Source organism: Trachemys scripta, chromosome 2 (assembly GCF_013100865.1).
Source record: "Trachemys scripta elegans isolate TJP31775 chromosome 2, CAS_Tse_1.0, whole genome shotgun sequence".
NCBI lineage: Eukaryota > Metazoa > Chordata > Testudines > Emydidae > Trachemys > Trachemys scripta.
In genome coordinates, this window is record NC_048299.1 from 181,048,093 (window position 1) to 181,076,092 (window position 28,000).

Sequence of the window (28,000 nt, forward strand, 5' to 3'; positions counted from 1 at the left end):
GCGATGGAGGAATCATCCTTATATCTAATTAGATTTATAAAGTGCTAAAAATGTACCTATCCATCTGTCCCTTTCCCTACACACACACATGCATGGGAATAAAGGGGGATAAGGGCATCAGGTGCCCCTTATGTCCCCTATGCAGGCACTCTGTGGGTCAGGGACAGTAGGCACTGAAAGTCTGCTACTCCTTGACTGCTGTGCTGATGATGGACAGGGAGGCATGTGAAATAGTAAAGCCTTTCCTGGACTTCCCTAAACTCATCAACCAGTGGAGCTCAGCCAATGCAGAGAGGAAACAAAATGTTACTGTAGCAAGGGAGAAATTGGTTGGGAAGAAGCCCTGCCTCTGTCATACCTCCTGTGCGCTGCTCCTGGGGTGGCACATCACAAGTGCTGTCCCTTATTATGACCTACAGGCAACATTCAGTCTGGCCCTTTATTAAACATATATTGTCTACATTTTGCTTTGGAGTGTAGTTTGTCTTGTAAAAGACACTAGAATACAGTGTCACTTTATTGAAGTTTTCATTTCTCTGCTGGGGCACGGCGCTGTAGAACAACTTTAAGGACGCAATCAAAATAAAGCACACCCAAAGCTAGACTCAGCCTGTGCCTACTTCTGAAATTACTCATTTTTGCTTTAGGGCTCAGGATGAAATACTCCATAATTTTTCAGGCAGAATTTCTGTTGTGATTAAGTCAAAATAAATGTAAACCAAACATGTTACTTCTACATCGTGTCTATGTGACAGATTTGAAATAATTACATAGCGTAAATAGGTGTCAAATGACAGTTTATTCTTGTTATCATAAACATTAAAGTTTTGCCAAATGCAAGTCATTTTAGGGAATCACTTCATTAGGGATAGGGAGACCATTAAGAGCAGCCAATATGCTTTCAACCATATTCTTCATCATGAGGCGACGAGAACTTGTAGTAGCACTTCCAATGTGAGGAGTTATAATAATGTTCTTTAATTTTAACAAAGGATGGTGCCTGGAGGTGGGGCAGAAAAAAACAGAAAAAGTAGAGATGAGGTTCAGAGCTATTTTATTGATTCTTTTTATTATAAAGATCTAAGGGGAAACAAGAGTGTTAATATGGATTTGAAATAATTGCTTGAGTCAAGCATATACAGAGTGGAATTAAAGCTGCTGCATGCAGTTTTTATACAGCAAAACTCCCAAAGAAGTCAGTGTGAGTTTTATTTGTCTAAGGACTGCATGATTGGGCTCTAAGGCCTCTGTCCTGCTTAATATTTACACACCTGAGTAGTCCCATTGATTTCAATAGGAATATACATAAAACATAATGCAACTATTCTCATTCATATATTCACACACACACACTTAGTTTACGCTATATATGTACACACACACTCCCTCTCTTTTATATTTAACTTTTAACCATTTTTTACCTTGGCAGAGGTTCAGGATATGTCACATCTAAAGCAGCAGCCTTAATAACCCCATTTTGAAGTGCTTCCACCAATGCATCTTGATCAACCACTGGACCTGGGTTAGAACAACAATATTCTTATTGCCATCCCCACTAAATCAAGAAAAACTTGTCTCTGTGCTATAATTTTAAAGTGGAAATGGATTTCCAACTCTAAACATGAATGCTGATTCTGGTGTTTAACAGCAAATTTACAAGCAAGGGTTTTATTATAAAGTATTACTGATCTAGATTTTTAAAATGTGCATTGTATTGATGCTATATTCAAAGTTTTGCCTGTTTGATGAATTTGGTGCCAGAATGCTAGACAATCTACATGGGCTATAGCAGGGGTGGCCAACCTGAGCCTGAGAAGGAGACAGAATTTAACAATGTACATTGCCAAAGAGCCACAGTAATACATTGGCAGCCCCCCATCAGCTCCCCCACCCTGCTCCCAGCGCCTCCCACCCACTGGCAGCCCCACCAATCAGCACCTCCCCCTCCCTCCTCCCCTCGCACCTCCCGATCAGTTGTTTTGTGGCATGCAAGAGGCTCTGGGGGGGGGAAGGGGGAGAAGCGAGGGCACTGCAGGGGAGGGGGCGGGAAGGGGTGGAGTGGGGGCAGGGCCTGTGGCAGAGCCAGGGGTTGAGCAGTGAGCACCCCCTGTCACACTGGAAAGTTGGTGCCTGTAGCTCAAGCCCCGGAGTCGGTGCCTATACGAGGAGCCGCATATTAACTTCTGAAGAGCCACATGTGCCTCCGGAGCCACAGGCTGGCCACCCCTGAACTATAGGCAATTTTTGTTTTAAATTTCCTGCCCTTAGAAGATTAGGTTGTGAGGGGTCAACTTTTTTATGTTTGTGCAAAGGCAACAGGAGAGTTTAATCTAAACTCACAGGAGACAATCTCCTGCTATTGTCCCTGATTCAACAGAGCACTTGAGTACCTGCAGAACTTTAGACACTTGGGTTAATCCCATATCTATTCAGCAAAGCATTTACACATGTACTTAATTTTAAGCATGTGAGTGTCCATTGAAGTTTAATAGGACTACTCACATTTTTAAAGTTATGCATGTGTTTAAGAGTTTTGCTGAAACAGGTCCACAGACATTTAGAATCTTGACAACCCTGCTATCACAGTTCCCACAGAAAATTTCAGTGTAGGCACTAGTATCAGGAGTTGATTTTTTTTTCCAGAGACCCTTGCATTGAAGGTAAATTGCATTGTGGTTAGTAAGCAGTCATTCTGTACCCTACCTCTGCTGATGTTAATGAGAGTAGCGGTAGGTTTCATCAGTTCTAACTCCTTCTTCCCAAACAGTTTGTTTGTCTGAGGCGTCAGCTTCACAACCAGCATCACAAAATCTGACTGCTGGAGCAAGTCTTCTATCTTTTTACAATAAATGGCACCAACAGCCCGTTCCTCTTCCTCTTTTCTGAAGGAAAACAAAGTTCAACTGCTCTTGTAAGTAGAAAATATTGGAGGTTCAAATCTCTATTACAGAAATGGATTTCACCCTCTCACTCCCCCTGCTGCCCCATCCATTTGCAGCTCAGTGTATGACGATGCAGGAGCCCTGCCTGTATTTGCAAGGGTATCTGCTTCCCAGGAGGAAGCATCAGGTACACCATGCAGAGATGATTAGTTTGGCATCCACTGCAGAGTGGAATGTCAAGTCTGCAAGAGTCTTACTGCTAGCCTATTTAGGGAATAGCATTGCTGCCTGTTTTGGAGGAGACTGTTTACTTTCCTTCTTACATCAAGCTGGAAATAGGGACAGCTGCCATTTAAATAACAGGAGGGAAAGAGGTTCAGACATACAACACAGGAAGCAGTGGCACAGAAAGAAGAACCGAGGGAAACCTATTGGAGGGCTCCTTAATGAGAAAGTTGGTGTCATGAAGTAGAATAATGCAGACTCAAGTGCCAAAGGAGTCAGGGGAGCAAGAGCAGAAAGAACAAATATAAATGAGAACAAATATTAAATATATTTATTGGACTGTTTTTCCTCCTATTGGGATGTTCTATAACAAAACTCAGTTACAAATATCTCTTAAGGCTCCTGCATTTGTCAATCAGTGGAATTTGTGCTTGATCCATAGCAAGTGATGCTGTTCTCAGACCATCAGTAGTTGGTCTGTCTGAGGTCTGATGGTCCCATCTTCTTGGTAAAGTTTCTCAGCTAGGATATATTTACTATATGCTTGTATAGGGCCTAGCCCAATGGGGCCCCAATGCCACAATATTAAAATGTAAAAATAATGATGTTGATGATCATGCTTTCTGGTCCTAACATGGATTCCCTCCTAACCCACATGATTTTCACTTGCTTTCTGTGTCTGCAACATGGCAGCAGACATGATGCAAGGAGAGAAATTATTCTGTGGACTAGTGTTGGTCCACAGAGAGCTGGCAGTTCACATGGTGTAACTCTCTTTATTTTCCACTGCTTCTAAGAGGAGGTGAAGGAGCCAGACTAGCTACTTCTGTTTGAGGCCACTGCTACATAATTGCTACAGGAATATTGTTTGATTGGACTATCTTTTATTTCCACTATCTATTAAGATGTAGTCCATACTATCAAAAGGTTGGAGGATGACTACTGATGTCTAAGACCACCGGCATGGCAGGCAAATTTCTAATCCTTCCTGCACATTTTTGAACAAACCTCACAACAGTTCTATGTATTTCATCATTTAAAAATAGAATAGCAATAATAAAAAAGGCACTTAAGAATATGGCTGCAGGTATCACACCATTATGTCCCTATGCCTCATCCTGAAATTGAGATGACACTTGGAAGGTGGTAAGGTGATAGGGAATAGCCAGCATGGATTTGTAAAGAACAAATCATGTCAAACCAATCTGATAGCTTTCTTTGATAGGATGACGAGTCTTGTGGATAAGGGAGAAGCGGTGGATGTGGTATACCTAGACTTCAGTAAGGCATTTGATACGGTCTTGCGTGATATTCTTATCGATAAACTAGACAAATATAACTTAGATGGGGCTACTATAAGGTGGGTGTATAACTGGCTGGATAACCGTACTCAGAGGGTAGTTATTAATGGTTCCCAATCCTGCTGGAAAGGTATAACGAGTGGGGTTCCGCAGGGGTCTGTTTTGGGACTGGCTCTGTTCAATATCTTCATCAATGACTTAGATATTGGCATAGAAAGTACGCTTATTAAGTTTGCAGATGATACCAAACTGGGAGGGGTTGCACCTGCTTTGGAGGATAGGGTCAAAATGATCTGGACAAATTGGAGAAATGGTCTGAGGTAAACAGGATGAAGTTTAATAAAGACAAATGCAAAGTACTTCACTTAGGAAGGAACAATCAGTTTCATACATACAGAATGGGAAGAGATTGTCTAGGAAGGAGTATGGCAGAAAGGGATCTAGGGGTTATAGTGGACCACAAGCTAAATATAAGTCAACAGTATGATGCTGTTGTAAAAAAAGCAAACATGATTCTGGGATGCATTAACAGGTGTGTTGTGAGCAAGACACGAGAAGTCATTCTTCCGCTCTACTCTGCGCTGGTTAGGCCTCAACTGGAGTATTGTGTCCAGTTCTGGGCACCGCATTTCAAGAAAGATGTGGAGAAATTGGAGAGGGTCCAGAGAAGAGCAATAAGAATGATTAAAGGTCTAGAGAACATGACCTATGAAGGAAGGCTGAAAGAATTGGGTTTATTTAGTTTGGAAAAATGAAGACTGAGAGGGGACATGATAGCAGTCTTCAGGTATCTAAAAGGGTGTCATAAGGAGGTGGGAGAAAACTTGTTCATCTTAGACTCTAAGGATAGAACAAGAAGTAATGGGCTTAAACTGCAGCAAGGAAGGTTTAGGTTGGACGTTAGGAAAAAGTTCCTGTCAGGGTGGTTAAATTGCCTAGGGAGGTTGTGGATTCTCCATCTCTGGAGATATTTAAGAGTAGGTTAGATAAATGTCTATCAGGGATGGTCTAGACAGTATTTGGCCCTACCATGAGGGCAGGGAACTGGACTCGATGACCTCTCGAGGTCCCTTCCAGTCCTAGAGTCTATGAATCTATGAGCTGAATAAACAAATATGACACGTTTGAGACAATGACAGCTACAAGTAATCTTTACAAGCAGTTACAAAATTGATTTTCTAACTGGGATCAGACATACTTTTACCTCTGGTTCCTGTTGTGATAAAGAATTTTCATTTCAAAAGCTTTGGCCCTCTTGGCCACCATATATCCAATACTGCCCATTCCAATGATACCAAGGGTAGCCCCGGTGACTTCATCTCCCAGCAAGTCATCAGCAAAATGCTCAGTGTTTGGGGAAACTGCAATCTGACAACCTGAAAAAAGAAAAATAGCATGAGGAATGGAATGATGCCAGGCATTCAGATACCCATCTGTGACAGGGTCTGTTTACCCCCAAATCAGCCCAGCCAGGGTTAAGCCCATATTATTGACAGCGGAAGTCCCGCCTCCCCAGTGGGACTGGGCATGCTCCAGATGCTCTAGCAGTATAAAGGGAGGAAGCCCAGCTCATTCTGAGCTGAAGGCTGCAAGGGAATGACCTGTCTGGGAAGTGCCTGCAGGCCCCAGTCCACACTGGGAATCAGAGCCCCCTTGGGCCTGCCTGAACCTCAGTGACTGGAGTAGCCACTGGAGGTGACCGGCCCAGCTAACCACAGCGAATCCAATGTCTCATGGGAGTCCCCAACACAGACGCTGGTAGGAAGTGGCCCAGGGAGGGTGATGGAGTGTTACCTCCCGCCTGGGAAACCTCAACGTGTTTTGGTAGGATCCCCCCTGCTGAGTCAGTGGCCAGTTGCTATGCCACTGTTAGGGCCCTGGGTTGGGGCCTGGTGGAGTTGGGTGGGCCTAGGCCCCCCTACCGGGGCCACCACACCTTTTGGTGGGTGCCCCACCCCAATCTCAATAGGCTCTGGCTGCTAGGCCATGGTGCCCTGCACCTCAGGGCATAAACTGTCACACCATCTTTTTCCTTTGGCTCACAAGCCAACATGACAATGGAGCATCAATATTTACTTTTACCTTTTAATCAAACACATGATGGGTAATGCTGACACTGGCAACCAGAGCTCTTGATTTGATTTCTTGCTCATAGCAGTAAATGTCTCCTTTCACCCTCCCCTTCCCCCCCCAACTCTCTTTGGGGGAGAGTGGGATGAGACTCTTAACCTCAGTTTTATTTCCATCACAAACCTGCTCTTGTCTTTGGCTCTGGAAGCAGTAGAAATTGTCAGCTCTTCAACCAGTGTCTGAGCCTTCTGTCTTGGGGTGGCTAGTCATTAGGAGCTAATGGAGCTAAGTCCCACCAACAATGCCATAGTTGTATCACCTACACTCTAGACTCTGGATAATGTAGCTGATGTGCTACAGGTTGCAGTACCATCACCAGGTGACTTTCAGTGGGGCTAGATCTACGCCAGCCCCAGGAGGCTGCAGGATACCTGGTTGCCATTGTATTTCCTGCACATATGTTGCAGGCAGAGAGATGAGGCACAGAAGTGTGAATAAAGGTTTTTATGGGGCTAATTCAAATCAGCCTCAAAAAGGCAGAGCACAGTGCTCCCTCTTGTTGGGCCTGGAAAAGCAGGGGCAGAGGGAACAAGCAGTATGGGGTGGTGGTTATGAGCTGGGGTAAGGGAGGGAAGCTCTAACACTAGAGGTATCTGGGGAGACATATCTATTTTACTGACATTTTTGTTTGGAAATTATATGTGCCCTGTGGGCAAACTAATGTTACCATGAGACATTTATTGTCACCTTTTCCCATTCCTTGATTTTGTGTATTTATATTTTTAACTATGCATCCACATACATTTTAACATACATATTTTGAAATGCAGATCCTGAAAAAAATTAAATGGTTACCTTCCACTAGTCTCCTGGCAGATGCCAACATTAAAGCCATCCCCAGATCTGCAGTGACATTGCAAACAGCAAAGGGAGTGTTGGCGACTTTCACTCCAAAGCTGGAGATCAGTTTCAAGTCCAAATGATCCACTCCTGCCCCAGAGGTTGCAATCACCTTTAAGTTAGGCAGACTATGGAGAAGCTCCTGGTTAGCAGCTGGTTTGTGCCACCACATATAAATAGCTTTGATCTTTTCACTAAGACGGTTTTTGTTTTCAAGAAATTCCTTCATGGTGATAAGGTTAAAATGTTTCTTCAGAAACTCGACATGATCCTCATACACTCCGTATGTCCCTCCTATAGTGTCTATTAAAACATAAGGAAGCTCTTGCTCTTCCATGCCCTACAAAAGGAAACAAAACCAAAGTGTTTCCCTGAGTTAACATTTCCCCTTCCCTCCATGTTTTAAACAGTTCAGCAGGGCTTTACTTCACTTGCCCTGTTATGGCAGAAAGAGACAGTAAACTCATGTCCAAAGTTTCCCTGTCTTATTTATTTTGAAAAACTGCTGCTGCGCTATTCAGAGAATAGTCCAGTTTGGAAGCAATTGTTACTTTGGCAAGAATGCATTGTTATAGCATGGCATAGTTGTCCTAACACCTATAGGTGAAAAGATACAAAATAAAATTTAACAGAAATAATTAAGTAAAACAATATAAATTCAAGGGTCAAAGTCTATACAGTTCAAAGCTTTGTGGGCCAAAGGACATCTCCATGCTCACTGGCCCAAATTCTGCATTCACTTCCACTTACGCAGCCCCACTGAAGTCAGTGAATTTTCATGAGGGTATTTGAGGACATGATTTCATCTAACACAATGAGAGTTATTTATGGACTAGGTGCACTGCTGTCTCTAATTTACTTTGTAACTTAGTTCACTAACTTTGTTTGCTGAATGGGAAAAAATTGCAAGATTTTGATGTTCATGCACTCTGCTGACTTTAGAAAAATCAAATTCATCATTTGAACTTTAAGCCCAATTACTATCTTATTAAAGAAAGAGAACAGAATTTAACCCCTGTTGATATAGGGAGTAAAAAGGGACTATGTTCCAGGAAAAAAACAAAATCCACCACCATATTCACTTAACATTTTGTAGACTTCATATATTTTTACTGAGATTAGTTTAAAAAAAATTCCAGGTTGGTGAAACACATAAATAAGAATAACTGCTCCTGAGCATTTCAAAACAAAAGTATCTTGCATTTACAACTGCTGCAACAAACAAAACATGAAACAAACACCAAAAACCCAACCATCTCCACCCAAAACCCATAGCTTCCTGAAAAGTATACTTCAAGCTTTAATTACTAGCTTTTTCTGGCATGGGTAGTTTTATCACTTTGGAAAATGAATTTTAAAAGCACTTGAATTTTCCCAACCAGCCAGTAGGTAGGGCTGGAGAGATTAAAACACACAAAGTATAGAACTTTCTTTAGTTCACACTTTTTATTCCTTTGAGGTTGGGAATAAATACCAACAAACTCCCTTCCTTTTATTTTGTTTCAACAGCAGTGTGTGGGTGTACACTATGTGTGGGAAGAAGGAGTGCTGACTGATTTGCCCCTTAGAGAACAAAAACTTGCATCCCCCAAATTCCACAGATCTTCTGGAGCTCAGTCCCAAAAATCCTGCCTTACTCTGCCCCACTCTTTCTGCAATGCCTCGGTCACTTGCCTGCACAAGCAGATTCCCTCAGGCCTCTCTGATTCATGCTAGTTCCTTAACTGACTCCTCTCCTCCTGCCAACCAGCAGGCTCCTGAAGTGACCCATCTACCCTTACCAGTCCCGGGTTTAAGGAGCAAATTGTGACCCAACAGCGGTGGCAGGTTATGTCTGGACGCAGTCTGGGGTTTGGGAATGGTTTCCAGCAGTTGGAAAATGGGAGCTGAGTCTCACTCCTGGCAGAAGTCCTAAGCCACCCTCTTCTTCATTCCAGAACTACTAGTAAACAGCTACTTCCCAGGTTTTAGCCATTTGAAAAATGGCCATTTCTATAGGGGCCTGATCCAAAACCCATTGAAATCAGTGGGGAAACTCCCGTTGATGTCACTGAGCTTTGGATCAGGCCCCAGGAGTTATTTATCTGTTTCTTGCACAGTTACCTCCACAAGTGCCTCTATTACTATAATTGCCCAAGTCTTTTTGACTTAATGAATTTAATTTCTGGCCAAAGGCTCTGCCATTTCTCCAAAGGGGTATGCCAAAACCAATGACCCATAGAATCACAGTGAAGTTTGGTGCTCTATTTGTTTTCTTTAATTAACCCAGTCTGGACTTGACTATGGGGAAATTAAACAGTACTTTGGTTTTCAAGAAGTTTGCAAGAATACACGTGTTTATGCAAAACTGATCTCAGCCTTTTTGTGGGCCAAGTGCAGACAACACTGCATGGAGTCCATAGCAGTTGGAAACTGGGGCCAGGGGTAAGTGCTAACACTGAGAGTTGGCCAGTTCAGATTCAGAGATGGTCTTTTAATGTTCACTGGGGTCAGAAAGGAGTCTCATTGGGCTCAGAGGAGGGAGAGATTAGGAAGTAGATCTTGAGGTGGGGGAGGGACTGATGAACTATTTCTGCCAGTAATATTTTTGCTCAGGAATGCACCAGATGGCAGGTATTTTCTAGAGATGAGCTCACACCAAGAACTCAGAATGTGAACCCTCTTATGCCCAGTAATGGGATATGTGAACTTCACCGGAAGGAGTCCTCTCTCTAGTATTCTCCAGAAACGTTCCACCTGCAATACCCTAGATCCCTACTACAAGGGCTTTATTCACTCCTCCAGCTCTTGGCAAATTATTTCAGCGCTCCTGAGGAGAGAGACAAGATTATTTGGGAGAAATCGGGAGGACTAGTACTGTACAGGGGTGGGCAAACTTTTTGGCCTGCGGGCCACATCGGGGTTCCAAAACTGTATGGAGGGCTGGGTAGGAAAGGCTGTGCCTCTCCAAACAGCCTGGCCTCCGGCCCCTATCCGCCCCCTCCCACTTACTGCCCACCTCAGAACCCCCCACCCATCCAACCCTCCCGCTCCTTGTCCCCTGACCGCTGCCCTCCTGGGGTCTCCTGCCCCTAACCGCCCCCTGGAACCCCACCCCCTATCCACCCCCCCGCTCCCTGTCCCCTGACTGCCTGACGCCTATCCACACACGCCTGACAGGCCCCCCAGGACTCTCATGCCTATCTAACCCCCCGTCCCCTGACTGCCCCCCCCAGAACCTCCACCCCATCCAATGGCCCCCTATCCCCTGACTGCTGCCCAGAACCCCCTGCCCCTTATACAACCCCCATCCACCCCCTAAACATGCACCAGGGCTGGCAGCCTCGCCACCCGGCCACAGCCAGCCACGCCACCATGCAGTCTAGAGCACCAGGGCAGGCCGGCAGCTCTTGCAGCTGTGCTGCCTGGCAGAAGCTTACAGCCCCGCTGCCCAGAGTGCTGGCGGCATGGTGAGCTGAGGCTGTGGGGGAGGGGGAACAGCAGGGGAAGGTCCGAGGCTAGCCTCCCTGGCCGGAAGCTCAAGGGCCGGGCAGGATGGTCCTGTGGGTTGGATGTGGCCTGTAGGCCGTAGTTCGCCCACCTCTGGCTTAGTAGGTGGGTGGAGGAATTGATTTTTTTTCCCTTTAAAATGGAATGGGATTGTGATATTTGTATACTACAATCTCATTGGTTGAAGGGAGTCAACAACAGGGACCACAAAGTGTAGCCTATAGGACTAACCTGCTTGCTTACATGTATATATATCTTTTCTTATAGTTTAAGTATTTGGTATATTGTAATAGGTTTATAGATTTATATTAACGTAAGTTTGGCTGTAATGCAAGAGACCTACAAGCCATATCCTGTATGTTAAGCTAAGGCAAAGTTAGCACATTTATATTAAGACTTTTACCCAGAAAAGTAAAGTTGACCTTTATCTTGTTGTTCAAATAAAGTACCCACGCCTATGTCTTAGACCTTTACCTAGACCAATAGACAATGAAGAATGGCATAGGGGTTTTTTCAATGTTGTACCCACAGACTTAACAATTACACCACAAGAGACTGATGTACATACTAGCCTATGGGGTAAGTGTACCCAAACATTTCTGTGGGTGAGGAATGAAATTTGGGCATAAGAGGAAGGATTTCTGGCATTTGCCCTATAAAAGAGGACCCACCTCAATAGAGCTCTCTCCGTTCTCACTTACTCCATTCTCACTCTATCTCCATTCTCACTTTACTCTATTCTCATTTACTTCCTCCCCTCTATCTATTCTATCTACGATGATTGCTACTATCAGTAGGCTATACTTGTTCTTCTTAAACTTTAAGTTTCAAAGGAACTAGGCTAAGCTTGGTTTCCCTAAGTTTTATTCTGTTTATTAGGTTTTGATTTTGTTAGTCAAGTAAACCCTAAGTTCGCTTTAATAGCTCTTAGCATTAGTTTCTTCTAAGCACTCAAAAATTGAGAAACCTGAACTGCAAAGCTGTTCCTGTGTCTCTTACCACCAGGTTATCAAGGAAGGGTGTGAGTATATTAACCAAAGCTTTGTGGCATATAATACTATATTATCATATGTATCTTTTGAATAGCGGTAATGCAATTGTAACTTTGTAACTCTGATTATTTTACCACTTACTTACTATTATTGATTTTAATAAAGTCTTTAAGGCTAGATCTGTCTCAGTGTGAGCTTCCTGGCATACCCCCGAGGGTCCTTTATAAATTCTGTGGTGCCTGATTCGGGACAAGAACTTTTATCTTCTGATCAAACAGATTGGAGAGCCTAAAACCCATACTATTAATATTATTAATTATTAAAATAAAATAAAAATTAAAGTAATAAATGAAATTAATAAATTTCCCTTATTATCCAAATTAATATTATCAGTACACCCTAAATCAGGCTACAGACTGGCGAGCCAGAGCCAGGAATCTCTGTGTGTGTGACAGGAATTTTCAGGGATTCCAGGCATCCTTAGACCCCCTGAGAATCTCACCTGAGACGTAAGTAGATGGTTAAAGTTACAGAGAGTTAAAGATTGTGTGTCTTACGGCTTGGCAGCAAGCCCAGTATTTCCGTTCTGTATTGTGGTTTAAAGTTTTAACTTATAAGTTTTGAATTTAATCTTGCAAGATAAAGTAATGATATTATTTAATGTGATATGCACATTTAAGGGGCTTTGTTGGAGGTTGAAGTTGTAACGAATGGTCCAATAAGATATAAGCAGTAGCATCAGGCCCAATGACCCACACTAAGTGGTGGTGATGGGAGGGGGAGTTGATAAATATATGTATTAATTGTTGCCAAGAGGCCGCAGTAACTCAGAACTTGTATAGTTCTTCAGCCCCCACAACTCTCCCGGGCTGCACCTCTGATCCGTCTGCCTGAGTTCCCCAGCTGTTTGGCAGGTCCCGACAGAGGGAAAAGATCTCTCGATCAGCTACGAGCCATCGAGGGAAGAGATGGGAATGCACCCCTAACCCCCCTATCATTTACTTGGGACTTATTGAACTAGGCGGAAAACCGGTTTGGGGTATTTCCTGTTTCTGTGAAGGGACACCTTCAGTTACAGACTAAAGCAACAGAGTGTTCATTATAGTTTATTACATAAACTAGGGAAGTGTTAGAAATCAAATGAGTTCTATGTTATGTGTTAAGGTGAGTGGAGTAAAGGCAAGAGTAGAGTCTGTTGGAGTTGCCCGCAGTATGGCTTTAGAAAACTTTGCCAGAAAATATATTCAGGAACATGGAGGAGGTTTAGAACAGCTAAGGAATAGCGAGATGATATCTAAGCATTGTAACCCATGGGGTTTTGTAAATGATGTATTTGATGTAAAAACAAAGCCGAAAAAAGGAGAGGCTAAACCAGGGGTGGGCAAACTTTTTGGGCTGAGGGCCACATCTGGGTGGGGAAATTGTATGCGGGGCTGGGGTAGGGGGTTGGGGTGCAGGAGGGAGTGCAGGCTGTGGGAGGGGGTGTGGTGTGCAGGAAGGGGCTCAGGGCAAGGGATTGGGGCAGAGGAGGGGTGCCGGGTACATGAGGAGGCTCGGGGAAGGAGGTTGGGGTGCAGGAGGGGTGCAGACTGCAGGAGGGGGCTTAGGGCAGGGAGTTGGGGGCATGGGGTACAGGAGGGGTTCAGGCTCTGGCCTGGCGCCGCTTACCTCAAGGGGCTCTGGGGTGGCAGCGGCACGCACCGGGGCCAGGGCAGGCTGCCTGCATGCAGGGCTGGCTCTAGGTTTTTTGCTGCCCCAAGCAAAAAAAAATTTTGGCTGCCCCAGCCCTGGGCTCTTCCCCCTCCCCCCCGCACCCCCTGCTGCCCCAGCTCTGGTCTCCCCTCTTCCCCCCCACACCAGTGCCCTCCCCCCAACCTGCACCTTCCTGCCACCCCAGCCCTGGGTCACTGGTAACTCACTCCCAGGGCAGGTCATTCAGCAGGAATTTTGGATGTGCACAGAACACAGACAGGATTGGTTCCCCTATGGTTACAGAACTGCAGTAAAGTGGAACAATTTTCAGCTTGTGTGATTGGAGGATATCTGTATGCATATTATAAGACTGTCCTACATAAATGAGGAAAAGTTGAGGTGCCTTTATTATTCTTTTGTTCCACTCTCTGTTTCTATGGGAATTTGCCAATGCAATATCACTGTATTCCTTTTAAACAAATAAAACTAAAAAAAAAAAAAATGGCAATTGCTGTTGAAAATAGCAATTCAGTCCTAATAACCACTGGGAAGCATTTCTTGCTCAATTTTATCCTACTTTTTCTACAGCAAGTTACAGTGGATCAGTATATTTGATTTGGGAGAAAGGAAGTAACAGCTGCCCAAACTCAGCTTAAGCACTCCTGAATTTTGAGGTGTTCAAATCTGGAAGGCAGGTGCTAGAGTCTCTTTCTGAATATTAGCTAAATCTGGAAAGGAAAAGTCAATTTCTGCTTCCATGGCTCAGAAGTGGAAATCCTCCTACATGCCTGATACTGTATCTAAAGAAGCTGTCCAGGTCCTCTAGCAGAGCCTCCCCTCCCTTACTTTTCATTTTAAATTCTAGAGGGATCCACGTACCTCCCTTGTTAGGCTTCAGATAGAGAGGTTCATTGTCCATTTAGTCCACCCAATTCCTTCTCACCTTGCAGCCCCCAAAGGTCACACCAGTATCCCTAATCAAGTCTGGGGAAGTCTTCTGAAGGGGATATCTGGAGCATACTTGTCCCCCATTCACAGGGCCACCCCTTCTAGCAGGCAGCTCTCTATTCACAGCAAACTGCAGCATGAGGTCTCAGCTACCTCACTCCCTCCCCCACCCCTCCCTTTCCTGTTGATAACTGCCAAGGGATTGCTGGGAAATGTAGTTCTTTCCCTGCTTCAGGGCTGGCTCTATAGGCAGGGAGCTAACTAAGAAACTACAGCTCCCAGGGTCCCATGGGTTCTCAGCTCCCATGCTGGATCTCTGCTGCTCGGTGGCTTTGCTTCTGCAGCCTTGCGAGAGGGGAGGAAGTGAGTGTTATGGAGCACTATGGCCAGCCTTCAAGCGCAAAAAAAAAAAAAAAAAAGGATGGCCCGAATGCTGCCCCTGCAAATGTGCCACCCCAAGCACCTGCTTGCTTTGCTGGTGCCTAGAGCCAGCCCTGCCTGCATGCCTGCCCTGGCGCGCGGCACTCCAGGAAGCGGCTGGAACCACATCCCTGCACAGCCCCTGGGGGAGGTGGGGGCGCACAGGGCTCTGCACTCTGCTCTTGCCACAACTCCAGGTACCTCCCCTGAAGCTCCCATTGGCTGCGGTTCCCCATTCCCGGCCAATGGAAGCTGCGGGGAGTGGTGCCTGGAGGCAAGGGCAAACACATGGAGCCCTCTGCGCCCCCCCCCCCCCGCCCCACCCTTCTTAGGGGCCGCAGGGACGTGGTGCCGATGGTGCCATGGGCTGGATCCAAAGCCCTGAGGGGCCGGATCTGGCCTGCAGGCCGTAGTTTACCCACCCCTGGGCTAAACTGATGAAGAAAATAGCTGTTAAATATCTGCTCATAGCTTGTAGTTTGCTGGGAAAGAAATTGAATAAAAAATTAGAGTTACTCAGGAAAGCCCAGCAAACTTTGGATGCCAGCTTAAAATCGCTGGATGGCTATAAATCAGACCATGGTCGGCTGTTAAAAGGAATTAGAGTTGAAAAAGATATGTTAGAGGAGGATAAAGAATCGGTTCCCATCCCTATTGGCATGGTGGAACCAATGGAGACAGAAAAATCTGCAGGGCCAATTACTAGAAGTAGGGCAAGAGAATTAGCTCAGGCTGATACAGTACCTTTAGGAGCAGAGTTGGAGATTGAGTCTGAAGAGTCATGAGGAGAGTCAGAAGAGGAAGTTGGCAGTGCAGAAGCTACCAGCAGCCTGCAGGTAGGAAAGGAAGTCTCAGGGTGTCACCACAGAAGGCGGAGTTGAGTGTCATCATAGAGGAAGTGACTAGTGATGTAAAGGATAAGGTGAGCAGAGCAAAGGGGGAGGAAATATCCTCTCCTCTGTTAGTGTCCGCCCTGATAGTAAAAACGGAGTGCCTTTAGAAAATGTAATTGTTCAGGGACTAAAAGATGCAGTGTCACAAGTGACACAAGTAGCTAGTGCATGTGATGTAGTAATATCTAGGTTACGACAGAGAGATACAACAACCAAGGGATGCATTGGCACCATATAGATCAGGAGATCCAAGCCCCTTTGGGTGGACATTTATTGGCATTTGGGCAGGGCCGGATTAAGTTTGTGGGCCCGGCGCCAAACATTGGTGGGCCCCCATGTGGTTGTGATCAGGGCCGGCTCTGGCTTTTTTGCCGCCCCAGGCAAAAAAGCCTCCGGCTGCCCCCCCCGCCCCGCCCAGCGCGGCAGGGGAGGTCGCGGGGGGGGGGAGGCGCGGCTGGAGCCCCGGGGGGGGGGGGGCGGCGCGCCCCCGCCAGGGCTCCGCCCTCCCCGGCAGCTGGGGGGGAGGGCGCCGGGGGGGGAGGGTGGCCGGAGCCCTGGGAGGAGGGCCGGGAGCAGGGCGGAGTGCCCGACCGGGGCTCCGCTCTCCCCGGTGGCCAGAGCGCCGGGGGGAGAGCGGCGAGCCCCGGCCAGGGCTCCGCTCTCCCTGGCGGCCGAGGGGAGGGCGCCGGAGGGGAGGGCAGCCAGAGCCCTGGGAGGAGGGTGGAGTGCCCGGCCGGGGCTCCGCTCTCCCCGGCAGCCAGAGCGCCGGGGGGAGGGCGGCGAGCCCCAGGGGGAGGGCAGCTGGAGCCCGGGGAGGAGGACGGAGTGTCCGGCCGGGACTCCGCTCTCCCCGGCAGCCACAGCGCCGGGGGGAGGGCGGCGAGCCCGGCTGTGGCCCCGCTCTCCCCGGCGGCCGGAGCCGGAGCACCGCACCGCGACGCCCCCTTCCAGGTGCCGCCCCAAGCACAAGCTTGGTCGGCTGGTGCCTGGAGCTGGCCCTGGTTGTGATGAACCCCTTCCAGATATGGTCCTAGAGTGACAGCACCATTGATGCCATAGTAAATGTGGTATTGCTGGGATGGGGATGAAAACATTTATTCAAAACCAAAATAAGATATTTGAAGCCAAACTGCGACCTCCACTCTGCCCATAGAGAACAAACTGAGCTAACGTCAATGTACTCAGAACACTGAATTTGGTTTGTGTGGGAGGGGAGTTGTTAGTTTTGTCTTTTTTCTTTAAACACTCAGGGCCTGCTTAGGGACCTGAACACAAGTGCTTAATTAGCACACTTATGAACCATATTAAGCCCGGCTGCAGCAGTCAGTGGTGTCACACCTGCATCTCCTCCACCTAAAGTTATGTTTCCTAAATACATTTTTTGAAAGCTGCATTTTCTACTTTGGTACAATAATGTTTACAAAACTTTGGGGCGGCGTGTGGGGAGGAAAATTGCTGGTGCCCATTTTTTGCAGGGAGAAAGGGACACTGAAACACACACACTTTACCACAAAGGCTACCACAATCCAGCCTCAAATTCCTACCCCAATCTTCACACCAGGCCTCTCCTCCGGTCCCTCCTACTGTCCCCATCCCACACAACTAACCACCTAACAAAGGCTCTCCTCAATTTCCCCGCTACCACCCACTCCCTACACACTTTCACCCCGGGGCTGTCACCTCCTCTCTACTACTACCCCCCTTCTACACACACACACACTGAGCCAACCCCCACCTTCAACCCAGACTCTCCCCTCCCTCCCTCTGCCCCCTGCCACACCAACCCCCACCTTAACACCCGGCTTCTCCTACACCCCCCACACGGAGTCACCTCCAGCTCCCCCATCGCACCCAGACTTGCCCCACACCTGTCCCTTTCCCCCAAAACTGGGCTGCGCCCCCTCCCTGGAGTGCAGGGAGGTAGTTTCTGGGCATTCCCACTGGCAGGGGGTGTGGCAGCCAGCACTGACAAGTCCCGCTATCACTGCCCCCCGTGCTCCCAGGCACCACAGACTATCCGTGTGTGGGGGTGCTGAGGAGGTGTGAGGGGAGTGCAGGGTCAGAGCAGGGTCTCAGGGTGTAGGGATATTAAAGAAGGTACTAACAGTGATTCCCCCAAGTGACAGTGACCCCCTCATAATTTGTCCCCCACACTTTAAAATCCAACAGTTTCACCAAGTACAAAAATCTCTTGGGTCTTCTGTTAAAACTTGTAAGCTACTGTCTATAGAAACCATTGATTATATCTATCCTGTGAAAGATACTTTACTACTATGTAAAACTTACAAACAAATTAACTGACTTTGTTCTTGAAGTAATTGATACAAGGTAAACAAACACCATAAGCCCTTAAGTGACTTTCACTTCATTCAACGGCTCCTAGGACAGACCCCCACCCTCTGTGATTAAAGGGCCGGGAGTCTCAAATGAATTAGCACACACCCTGAAAGTGGTGGAGACAGTAAATTAAAATATGGTTAAGATATGGAATGTATGCTGATGAATGCTTGATATACATGAATGGTTAGGGAGGTGCCAGCCTAGAAAGGGAGTATCCATCGGCCGGAGAATTTGTCAAGTGGATGACCAGAAAAACCCCGGAGGATAAACTGGGATCCACCCCATCACCTGGAAGGATGAGAAACACAAACTTTGGACAGTGTGGAGCCGACAGGAATGTGCCGTCTGCTGATTGAGTCAGCAACAGCAGGATGAAACAGCTCCCATAGACTAACATAGGAATTAATTCCTATAAGAATGGACTCTAAAGACTGATGACTTTGAGTCTCTGGTTCTGCTGCCAGCCTCCAGGAGCATCAGGTGCACCTGACACAGACTCGGCTCCATCCTCATGACCAAGATACCTGGCCAGTAACTTGGCATGAGCAACTTCTAGGCTGGTAACTATAACACCGATATAGAAATTGAATGAATGATTGTGTGAATGAATCTCTCTCTCGCTATATATATATGTATGTGTGTGTGTGTATAAGAAATAAGTAGTCAAACAACGTTGTTTACTTTTATCTGTTGCTTTATCATTATATTTACAATAAATGTGGTATCTTTGCCTTATCCCTCTTAATAAGATCCTGCTGGTTTTTATTCTATTGGTATAACAAGGGGGCTGGGGGGGTGCAGGGGTTAGCGTGGGCAGGGGGTTGCAGGGGTTAAGGTGGGCAGGGGGCTGGAAGGGGTATGCCCCAATTTCAGCTCCTTCCCCTAGGCCTCACCCCGGCTTGTCTTCTCCTCCTCCCCGGAGTAGTGTGCTGCGGCTCGCTCCTCCTTGCCCCCCTCTTGCCTGCAAACCTGATCCAACTGACCAGCGTGGGGGGGGGGAAACGTAGCATGCTGAGGAAAGAGGCGGGGGAGAGGCCTCATCCCCGCCTCTTCTTCTCCTCCTCCCCCCCCGGACTCGGAGCGGCGTGCTGCGGCTTCCTCCTCCCCCCGGCAAGAAGTATGTAGCACGCTGGGGAAAGAGGCGGGGCAGGAGCCAGGCTGCCGGCAGAGGCTGCCACGGAGCCGCAGCAGCCCGCAGCATCAAGCTCTGACCCCACAGGGGGGTGGGGGCAGAGGAGAGCGCGCTGGGGCCCCTTTCGACTGTGGGCCTGGTGCCACTGGCGCCATTATAAATCTGGTATTGCAATTGGGCAATCATCCACATTGCCTAGGTCCCTAGAATTTCATTGACTCTCTACACCCCCAGGGTATTCCTGTTGCAGTACTTCAGGAACCATGAGCTAATCCCACTGTGAGGATTGAGGAACCCCCAGGGTTAGGCCAAGGTGTTCCTAAACTGCCTAGGTATCAGCGTCGGCAAAATAACCCTAACCCACGTAGTAACCCTAGACCTTTGAGTGGGCATGCCCCTCGACAGGGTTATGCGTTTGAATCCCATGTAGGGGCCTGGGATTGTGTTCCTTTCTTTTCAGATGCCACACAGAACAATTCACGCCTGTAGAAACCCAAGTCAAAGATGAAGACTCAGTTGTAATGATGTTTAAGCAGACACTTGAGGCTCAACGATTGGATATCTGGAAACTCCGAGCCCACATGAATGAGCTGATAATGGAAGGTCAAGGCCCGGCACCCTCAAACTGTCCAATGGCCTTTGTTAACTCATTTCCTTCTCTCCGGTGGACAGCCTCCGGAGAGATAGAAAGAGATCCCGTAGATTATTTGTCTGCATACTCTACCAATTACTTGGCATAATGCCAATCAGCCTCGAGTGTAGTCATAGCCCCATTAGGCAGGGATGCAAGTGGAAGACCCATAGTATCTGCAGTGGTAGGGGGCTGCCACAGAAATTTTATTATAGATACTGGGGCAACAATTAGTATTATCCATGTTAAGGATCCTAGATCCTCAAACACTTGCAACTTTTGCAAGTAAACAGGTTGTTACCACACTTCCTATACCCATTGAAGCAGAGCCGTAACTAGGTATTTTTGCGCCTGAGGCAAGAATATAAAATTGCACCCTCCCCCAGGGCCAGCTCTTCGGTGGCAATTCAGTGGCGGGTCCCTCAGTCCCTCTCGGAGGGAAGGGCCTGCCGCCGAATTGCCGCCGAAGAATGAATGAAGGGGCGGTGGTAGAGCCTGTGATTTTGGGGGTCAACTCATGATTTTTGACTGCTTGAGCTGGTAATGTTGCTTCCAAGATGGTCTTTGGTTCCAGCCAGTTCCAATCCAGAGAGGGACTCACAGGTTAAGAGAGGAGGAAAGTGCTGGATATCAGCAGTGGCCACTAGGGATCAGCATATGTCCTGAGAATGCTGAAAGTTCAGGTTTGCAGGGCAGGATCAGGGGTGGCAGGTTTGTAGAAATTTTGGTGGTGCCCAGAACCCACCCCAACCCAAACTCTGCCACCCCACCCGCCCAAGGCTCTGGGAGGGAGTTTGTGAGGGAGGAGGTCTGGGGTGCAGGCCCTAGGCTAGGGCAGGAGATTGGGGTGCAGGCTCTGGGAGGGAGTTTGGGGATGGGAAGGGGTGCGGAGGGAGGGGTGCAGGTTCTGGGAGGGAGTTTGGGGATGGGAGGGGTGCGGAGGGATGGGGTGCAGGGGTGAGGGCTGTGGGTTGTGGCTGCAGATGAGGGGTTTGTAGTGTGCGGGGCTCAGGGTGAGAGTCGGGGTGAGGGCTCTGTCTGGGGCTGGGAATGGGAGGTTTGGGGTGTGGGAGGGGCTCAGGGCTGGGGCAGAGGGTTAGGGTGTGGGGGGGATGAGGGCTCTGGCTGGGGCTGGGGATGAGGGGTTTGGAGTGTAGGAGGGGCTCAGGGTGAGGATAGGAGTGTGGGGGGTGAGGACTCTGGCTGGGGCTGGGGATGAGGGTTTGGGGTGTTGGAGAGGCTCAGGGCTAGAGCAGAGGGTAGGGGTGTGGGGGGTGAAGGCTCTGTCTGGGGCTGGAGGTGTTGGGGTGTTGGAGAGGCTCAGGGCTGGGGCAGAGGGTTAGGGTGCGGCAGAATGAGGGCTCTGAGTGGGACGGGGATAAGGTGTTTGGGGTGCTGGAGGGGCTCAGAGCTAAGGCAGAGGATTGAGGGTGCGGTGGGGGGGTGGGCTCTGGGTGGGGGCAGGGCTGGGGATGAGTTTGGGGTGCAGGCAGGCTGCTCCGGGACAGGGGACAGAGAGGAGGACTCCCCCCCAGCCCTTTCCCTGCCGGTAGCAGCAAGCTCTGGGGGAGGAGCCCTCCTTTCCTGCCCCCCCAGCAGCACACTCACCCCCACCACTGTCACTGCATGTGCTCCTAGGGCCCCTCTCAGGTCCAGGAATCTCCCTCGCCTCCCCCGTGGTGGGTGCCGGGGGTGCTGCGTACACCTCCTGCCCTGCTGTTGCCCCTGACTGTAGCTTCACTGGGGGTGAGGGATGGGGCTGCCTCTTTGTCCAGCATGGGGCAGGAGCAGTAACTGCGGGCAGGGGGGGTCCCCTGTGCTGCTGGAGGGTCCCATTTTAAAATGAAAGGGGAAGGGCAGGCTCAGAGTCAGTCTGCCCTGGCAGTGAGATGGGAATGGGAGGCACTAGGACCCTGCGGCAGCAGTTGCTGCAGGGAGGCAGCATGGAGCTGCTCTGCTCTGGATCTGGGAAGGGGGGGGGAAGCAAGTCAGGGCCAGGGGACACTCGGGGGAGGCGCGGGGGGGGGCAGCAGGAGATCACCCCGGTTATAAATATCTCTGTGCCTGCCAGCGGCTTTTTTTTTCTCCACCACTTTTTGCGCCCCTTGGTTTTGTGCGCCCGAGGCAAGTGCCTCACTCGCCTTGCCCTTGTTACTTAGGGTTACTATTCGTCCGGATTTTCCCGGACATGTCCGGCTTTTTGGGCCTCAAATCCCCGTCCAGGGGGAAATCCCAAAAAGCCGGACATGTCCGGGAAAATAGGGAGGGAGGGCCCGGCGGTGCTCGGCCGGGGCCGCTGGGGCTGGGGCCGGGGCCGGCGGTGCTTGGCAGGGGCTGCTGGGGCTGGGGCTGGCGGTGCGGGGCCGGTGGGGCCGGGGGCGTGGTGCTCGGCCAGGGGCCGGGGGCGCGGGCACTTGGCCGGGGGCTGGCGCGGTGCTGGGCCGGGAGCCGGGGCTGGCGCAGTGCTTGGCCGGGGGCCGGGGCTGGGGCCAGGGGTGCGGTGCTCGGCCGGTGGCCAGGGGTGCGGTGCTCGGCCGGGGGCGCGGTGCTCGGCCGGGGGCCGGGGTCGGGGGCGCGGTGCTCGGCCGGGGCCGGGGGAGCGGGCACTTGGCCGGGGGCCGGTGCCCCAGGACCCGAGCCGAGCCGGGAGGGAGACGCCGGGGCCAGAGCCTCTTGGCCTGGGCCGGCCGGCCGCCAGAAGGTGCCGCTCGGCCAGGGGGGGCCGGACTGGGCCACGCCGCACCCCACCCCAGCCCCAGCTTACCTGCTGCCTCCCTGTTTCAGGCTTCCCGCGAACATTTGATTCGCCCGAAGCAGGGGATGGGGAGGAGCAGGGGGCAGAGCGTTCAGGGGAGGGGGCAGAGTGGGGGTGGGGCCAGGGCCCCATGGGATGTCCTCCTTTTTAAAAATTAAAATATGGTAACCCTATTGTTACTGCGCTTCATTGTAGTACAGATATGAATCTTTCTTAGGTGACCTACCTTTGTGTTAATAAAATTAGCAGACCCAGGAAATTGTCTATTGGGAATTGATTTCCTATACAAACAGGGGTGTGTTCTTAATTTGGGTAACCAATTGTTGTGTCTTACTGTAGAACAGGCAAAGAATGACTCAACTGTGATCATACCTGAATGTGGCAGGGTATCTCCAGTGGAAGACTCTGAACCTGAGGGGTATGATTTAAACAAAATAGTGGCTAATCATGCAAACCAATCTGAGATACAGGTGTTACTTCGCAAGCATGTGGATGCCTTTGCTAATCACAAACATGATTGTGAATGTATGGCAGTCACTATTGTTGTTGTGGAAGGAGATATATCATCCCAAAGACAATATCCTTACCCAGAACTGGCAAACCCATACATAGAAAAGACTCTCAAGTCTTTATTGACACAGGAAGTACTACATAGATGTACTTCCACTGCCAATTCCCCTATCTGGCCTGTGAAGAAAATAGATGGTTCTTGGCATCTCACAATTGATTGCAGATGCCTGAATCAGGTCACACCCACTTGTGCCCCTACAGTGGCCAAAATGCCAAATCTAATCAAGTCATTTGATCCAAAGGCTGTGTGGTTTACTGTCCTTGACATCAGTAAACAGCTTTTGGACATTATCATTGGCCCACATTTTACAGTACCGTTTTGCATTTAGTTTCCAGGGAGTCCAATGTTCCTGGACATGTTTACCCCAGAGGTATACAAATTCTCCAGCTTTATTCCATGCACAAATAAGGCGGGTACTGTCGCAATTTTTCCAAACCAACTGTTTTATTTTGATATGCAGATAACCTGAGTTTATCAACACAGACTAAAAAAGAGCTTTTAAAAAGGCTTATCAAGCTTATACCGATCCTAAGAACCGCCCTTGGGAGCTGCCACCTGATGTGCCAAAACTACTTCTGCCCCTGCTTTCCTGCCCTGTCAGCTTAGGACTTCAGTGCCCTGCCTGGTTTGAGCCAGACTCGCTAGTCTGTAGCAAACCCAGACCCAGGTCTGAATCACGTCCCCAGACAGCTGTAGGCTTACCTGAAAGCAGCTTACAGAAGTGTGCTTGTCTTTAACACTCAAATGCCCAACATTCAGTTGTTGGAGTCTTTCTGTTTTTACAAAAGCTGGAATCTTATTGCCCAGATTTATCCACAGGAGGCAGAGTGTCAGATCTTGTGATGAAAGAATATACACAAAGATAAATTAATGTTGGGTTAAGGCCTGTGTAACCAGGGGTAGCATACTTTGGGTTCTTTCACCACAAGATTTGACAATTTGTCTTGAGTACTTTGGCACTCTGTACCTCAAAGCAGCTCCCTGGACCCCCATATTCACCTCAGATAATTATGATATATTTCACATAAAGCATGCCGTGTTCTTACATGAATGCCATGTTCATAGGGGAAATCATAAGTTGCTGAAATCCATTGTTCTGTCCAAATATGTACATCATTAGTGTGTATGAAGATGAGATTTTGCCGTATGGTTGTTACTGAGATGTGTTGTAAGTCTAAGAGTCTCTAATGCTAAATCTGAAGCGCTAAAATTGACTTTGCTGGGTCGAATTTGGAGACGCAAATCGACGCTATTGGCCTCCAGGAGCTATCCCAGAGTGCTCCATTGTGACTGCTCTGGACAGCACTTTGAGCTCTGATGCACTAGCCAGATACGCAGGAAAAGCCCCTGGAACTTTTGAATTTCATTTCCTGTTTGGTCAGCGTGGCGAACTCAGCAGCACAAGTGACCATGCAGTCCCTCCAGAATCGTAGAGTGTAGAATGTTTCCCCCAAACCCTATCATCTTCGTCCCTGAGGTTATCGCAGATTAGAAGGTGAAAAAAACGCACTCGTGATGACATGTTTTCCGAGCTCATGCAGTCCTCCCGCACTGATAGGGCACAGCTAATGCATGCAGGCATTCAGTGGCAGAGACCAGGAAAGAATTAAGTGAGCGCGAAGAGCGGAGGCAGGATGTGATGCTGAGGCTAATGGGGGAGCAAACGGACATGATGAAGCATCTGTTGGAGCTGCAGGAAAGCCACAAGAGCACAGACCCGCGATGCATCCACTGTATAACCACCTCCCCTCCTCCCCATGTTTCATAGCCTCCTCACCCAGATGCCCAAGAACGTTGGGGGGAGGCTCCAGGCACCCAGCCACTCCACTCCAGAGGATGGCCCAAGCAACAGAAGGCTGTAATTCAAACAGTTTGCTTATTGTGGCCACACTAAAAATCAATGTGGCCTTGTCCTTCCCTCCTCCCCCATCCCACCCAGGCTACCTTGTCCATTGTCTCTCTCTCTCTCTCTCTCTCTCTCTCTTTTTTAATTAATAAAGAAAGAATGCATGGTTTCAAAACAATAGTTACTTTATTTCGAAGGGGGGAGGGTGGTTGGCTTACAGGGAATTAAAATCAACAAAGGGGGCGGGTTTACATCAAGGAGAAACGCACACAACTGTCACACCGAAGCTTGGCCAGTCATGAAACTGGTTTTCAAAGCCTCTCTGATACGCAGCGCACCTTGCTGTGCTCTTCTAATCGCCCTGGTGTCTGACTGTTCAAAATCAGATGCCAGGCGATTTTGTCTCAACCTCCCACCCTGCCATAAACGTCTCTCCCTTATTCTCATAGATATTATGGAGCACACAGTAAGCAGCAATAACAATGGGAATGTTGGTTGCGCTGAGGTCTGACCAACAGTGTCAGCGAGCTTTTAAACGTCCAAAGGCACATTGTATCACCATTCTTCACTTGCTCAGCCTATAGTTGAACTGCTCCTTACTACTGTCCAGGCTTCATGAACGGATCCCCCAAGCAGGAGAGCAGAGTTGCAGCGGAAGTAGTGGAGCCGTACATCATGCCCTGGAGGTTGCTAGGAGCCGGGCAGGGAAGATGTTCCTAGAACCCCAGCCAAACTACGTCTGACAAAGACGGTTAGCAGTCCTACTGCACCATCTGCTGCGCAGGCAAGGAGCTGCTGCTGTGTAGCAATCCCAGCTGCTGCAAGTGCTTCTGTGTCGAATGCTTGGCGTTCGGGTAGGGCAAGGTACCTTGGCCAAGACAGAAGAGCAAGAGCCCTCGAGCTGTTACATGTGTCAACCACAGAAGTGCTATGGAATGTTACAGTGCCGACTGGACTGGAATGTACGGCTGCAAGACTTCTTCACCAGTGACAAAGGACAGGAATATGATGCACCTAAAATCTAAAAAGGCCCGCACATTTCCCAGAGTCACTACCCTTGATAACAGAATGTCAGTGATTGCATTGGTTACTTGGATCACAGCAGCCCCCACAGTAGACTTGGCCACAACAGCAGCGGTGAGGGTGAGCTGAGCTGGCTCCATGCTTGCCGTGGTACGACATCTGCATGGGTAACCCAGGAAAAAAGGCACGAAATGATTGTCTGCTGTTGCTTTCACAGAGGGAGGGGCAACTGACGACATGTACCCCAAACCACCCGCAACAATGTTTTTGCCCCATCAGGCATTGGGAGCTTAACCCAGAATTCCAATGGGTGGCAGAGACTGTGGAAACTGTGGGATAGCTACCCACAGTGCACCGCTCCGTAAGTCGATGCCAGCCATGGTAGCCAAGCATGAGGTTATTGGCCAATATTTTCATATCTTTATTAAGTATGGCTATTGGATAAGTAGAAATGTAGTGAAGTGTCTTTTCCTGTTTTATGAGTAAGTATTATTTAGGCCTCAGCTAGTGTGAATGGGAGTTATTTCTTCTTGCAAGCCTTTATAAAACATTTTCTTTAAGAGCTGATGTATAAAATTTGGTGCTAAACCCATCAAAGCCAGCTGTATTTCCCCTTTGAAAGCCATTAATTGACTTTCTCTTAAAGTCTCTGAGATTGGCATAATTTGGGAAATTTTATCTTGTGTAATATCAACTTAAAATGGCAATTGAAGTCTCCTGGAGTACATATTTTGACTGTTCTAAAATTTAGAAAAGCTTGGATTTGAACAAACTTGTTTTTCCATATAAAAAACCACTGCAAAATGACAGACTAAGTGGGGTTTCAACAGGGTCAGGCATATTCACCAGACTTGGAGGTAAGCTAATTAACACACTGGAAAATATAATGTGAGTAGCCTAGTTAATCTCCCCTAGAGAACATCGTCAGAACTATGAACACACTAACAATCAGCAGCAGTCAGTGTTTTCATAGATCCATTTAGCTTGTGTCTAGCAGTTATAAATTACAAAGTGAACAATAAGATATGGAAGCCATTTACAGTTGGATCTACATTTAAACAAGAGGATAGAACACTAGACTGGGATTGAGGAGATCTGCATGCTGTTCCTGGCTCTGCCACTGGCTTTCTGGGTGACCTTAGGCAAGTCATTTCTCCTTGCTGTGCCTCAATTTCCCAGTCGGTAAAATGGGAGTAATGATTCTGACCTCAATTGTGGAGTATACTTTGTGATCTACTGATGAAAATGCAATATAAGAGCTATTATTTTATATGCAAACCAAAATCAAGCCTGAGGTTGAGGTTCAAGTCAAAGATTTTAGACATCTGTAGTAGCAAGTCTTCATTCCTGTAAGGAGAGTTGTAGAATAATGTTCTTTTACAGCTGTGATGTCCTTTAATATATCTCAGCTAGGGAAACACTTCATTGGGCATAGGGAGACCATTAAGAGCTGCCAGTATATTTGCAACTGCTTCCTCTGTTATCATGCGAGTGGCCTTGTCTGTTTTAATGCCAAGGTGAGGAGTTATGAGAATGTTCTTTAGTTTTAATAATGGATGATCTCTGCAAAAAAAGGAATAAAAAAAGCCAGGTGTGGTTAAGATAGCTACTGGCATTATCCTAATTAATAAAGGCCCTGCTTCAGCAAAGCTCTTAAGCATGTTCTTAAATGTATGGACTTGTTTAATCTCATTAATGTTAATGGTATGTAAGTGTCTGCTTAAGAGCTTTGTGAATCGAGTTCAGTTTGTTTTGGGTGCTAATGGAATGTTTTAAGATTTTTATATCATTCCCTTGTGGAAGCACAGAAACTGATTTTCTGAGATAGGCAGCAATTTATGACATGTATTGGAGGGAAGGATTAACTCTATGTGATGCCATGGACTTTAT

The 28,000-nt window shown here is 48.1% G+C and overlaps 2 protein-coding genes across 11 annotated transcripts in view; both read right to left on the bottom strand.

Moving 5' to 3' along the window:
• Nucleotides 1-780: 780 nt before the first annotated feature.
• Nucleotides 781-19,113, bottom strand: LOC117873277 (probable 2-ketogluconate reductase). Of its 5 annotated transcripts, XM_034762463.1 has the most exons (7): nt 19,046-19,098; nt 15,664-15,821; nt 7,334-7,718; nt 5,613-5,784; nt 2,704-2,882; nt 1,422-1,518; nt 781-1,000 (listed from the first exon to the last, which is right to left on the bottom strand). In XM_034762463.1, the coding sequence occupies exons 2-7, from the start codon at nt 15,700-15,702 to the stop codon at nt 847-849; spliced, it is 1,026 nt and encodes a 341-aa protein (XP_034618354.1). In that variant the 5' UTR covers nt 15,703-15,821; nt 19,046-19,098; the 3' UTR covers nt 781-846. The 5 variants fall into 5 exon arrangements, with proteins under 5 accessions (XP_034618354.1, XP_034618356.1, XP_034618355.1 ...); XM_034762465.1 differs by lacking the exon at nt 15,664-15,821 and having other exon boundaries at nt 19,046-19,113; XM_034762464.1 differs by lacking the exon at nt 19,046-19,098 and having other exon boundaries at nt 15,664-15,829.
• Nucleotides 19,114-25,658: 6,545 nt separating this feature from the next.
• The window catches only part of LOC117873278 (probable 2-ketogluconate reductase), a 32,780-nt gene continuing 30,438 nt past the window's right edge, over nt 25,659-28,000 (bottom strand). For 3 of the 6 annotated variants that reach the window (XM_034762471.1, XM_034762467.1, XM_034762472.1), the window contains exon 6: nt 26,362-27,673. In XM_034762471.1, the coding sequence (XP_034618362.1) occupies nt 27,520-27,673 (154 nt within the window). In that variant the 3' untranslated portion in view covers nt 26,362-27,519. Of the gene's footprint in view, nt 26,109-26,361; nt 27,674-28,000 lie in introns of those variants that run through there. The other 3 variants (XM_034762473.1, XM_034762468.1, XM_034762470.1) reach the window with 3 other exon arrangements.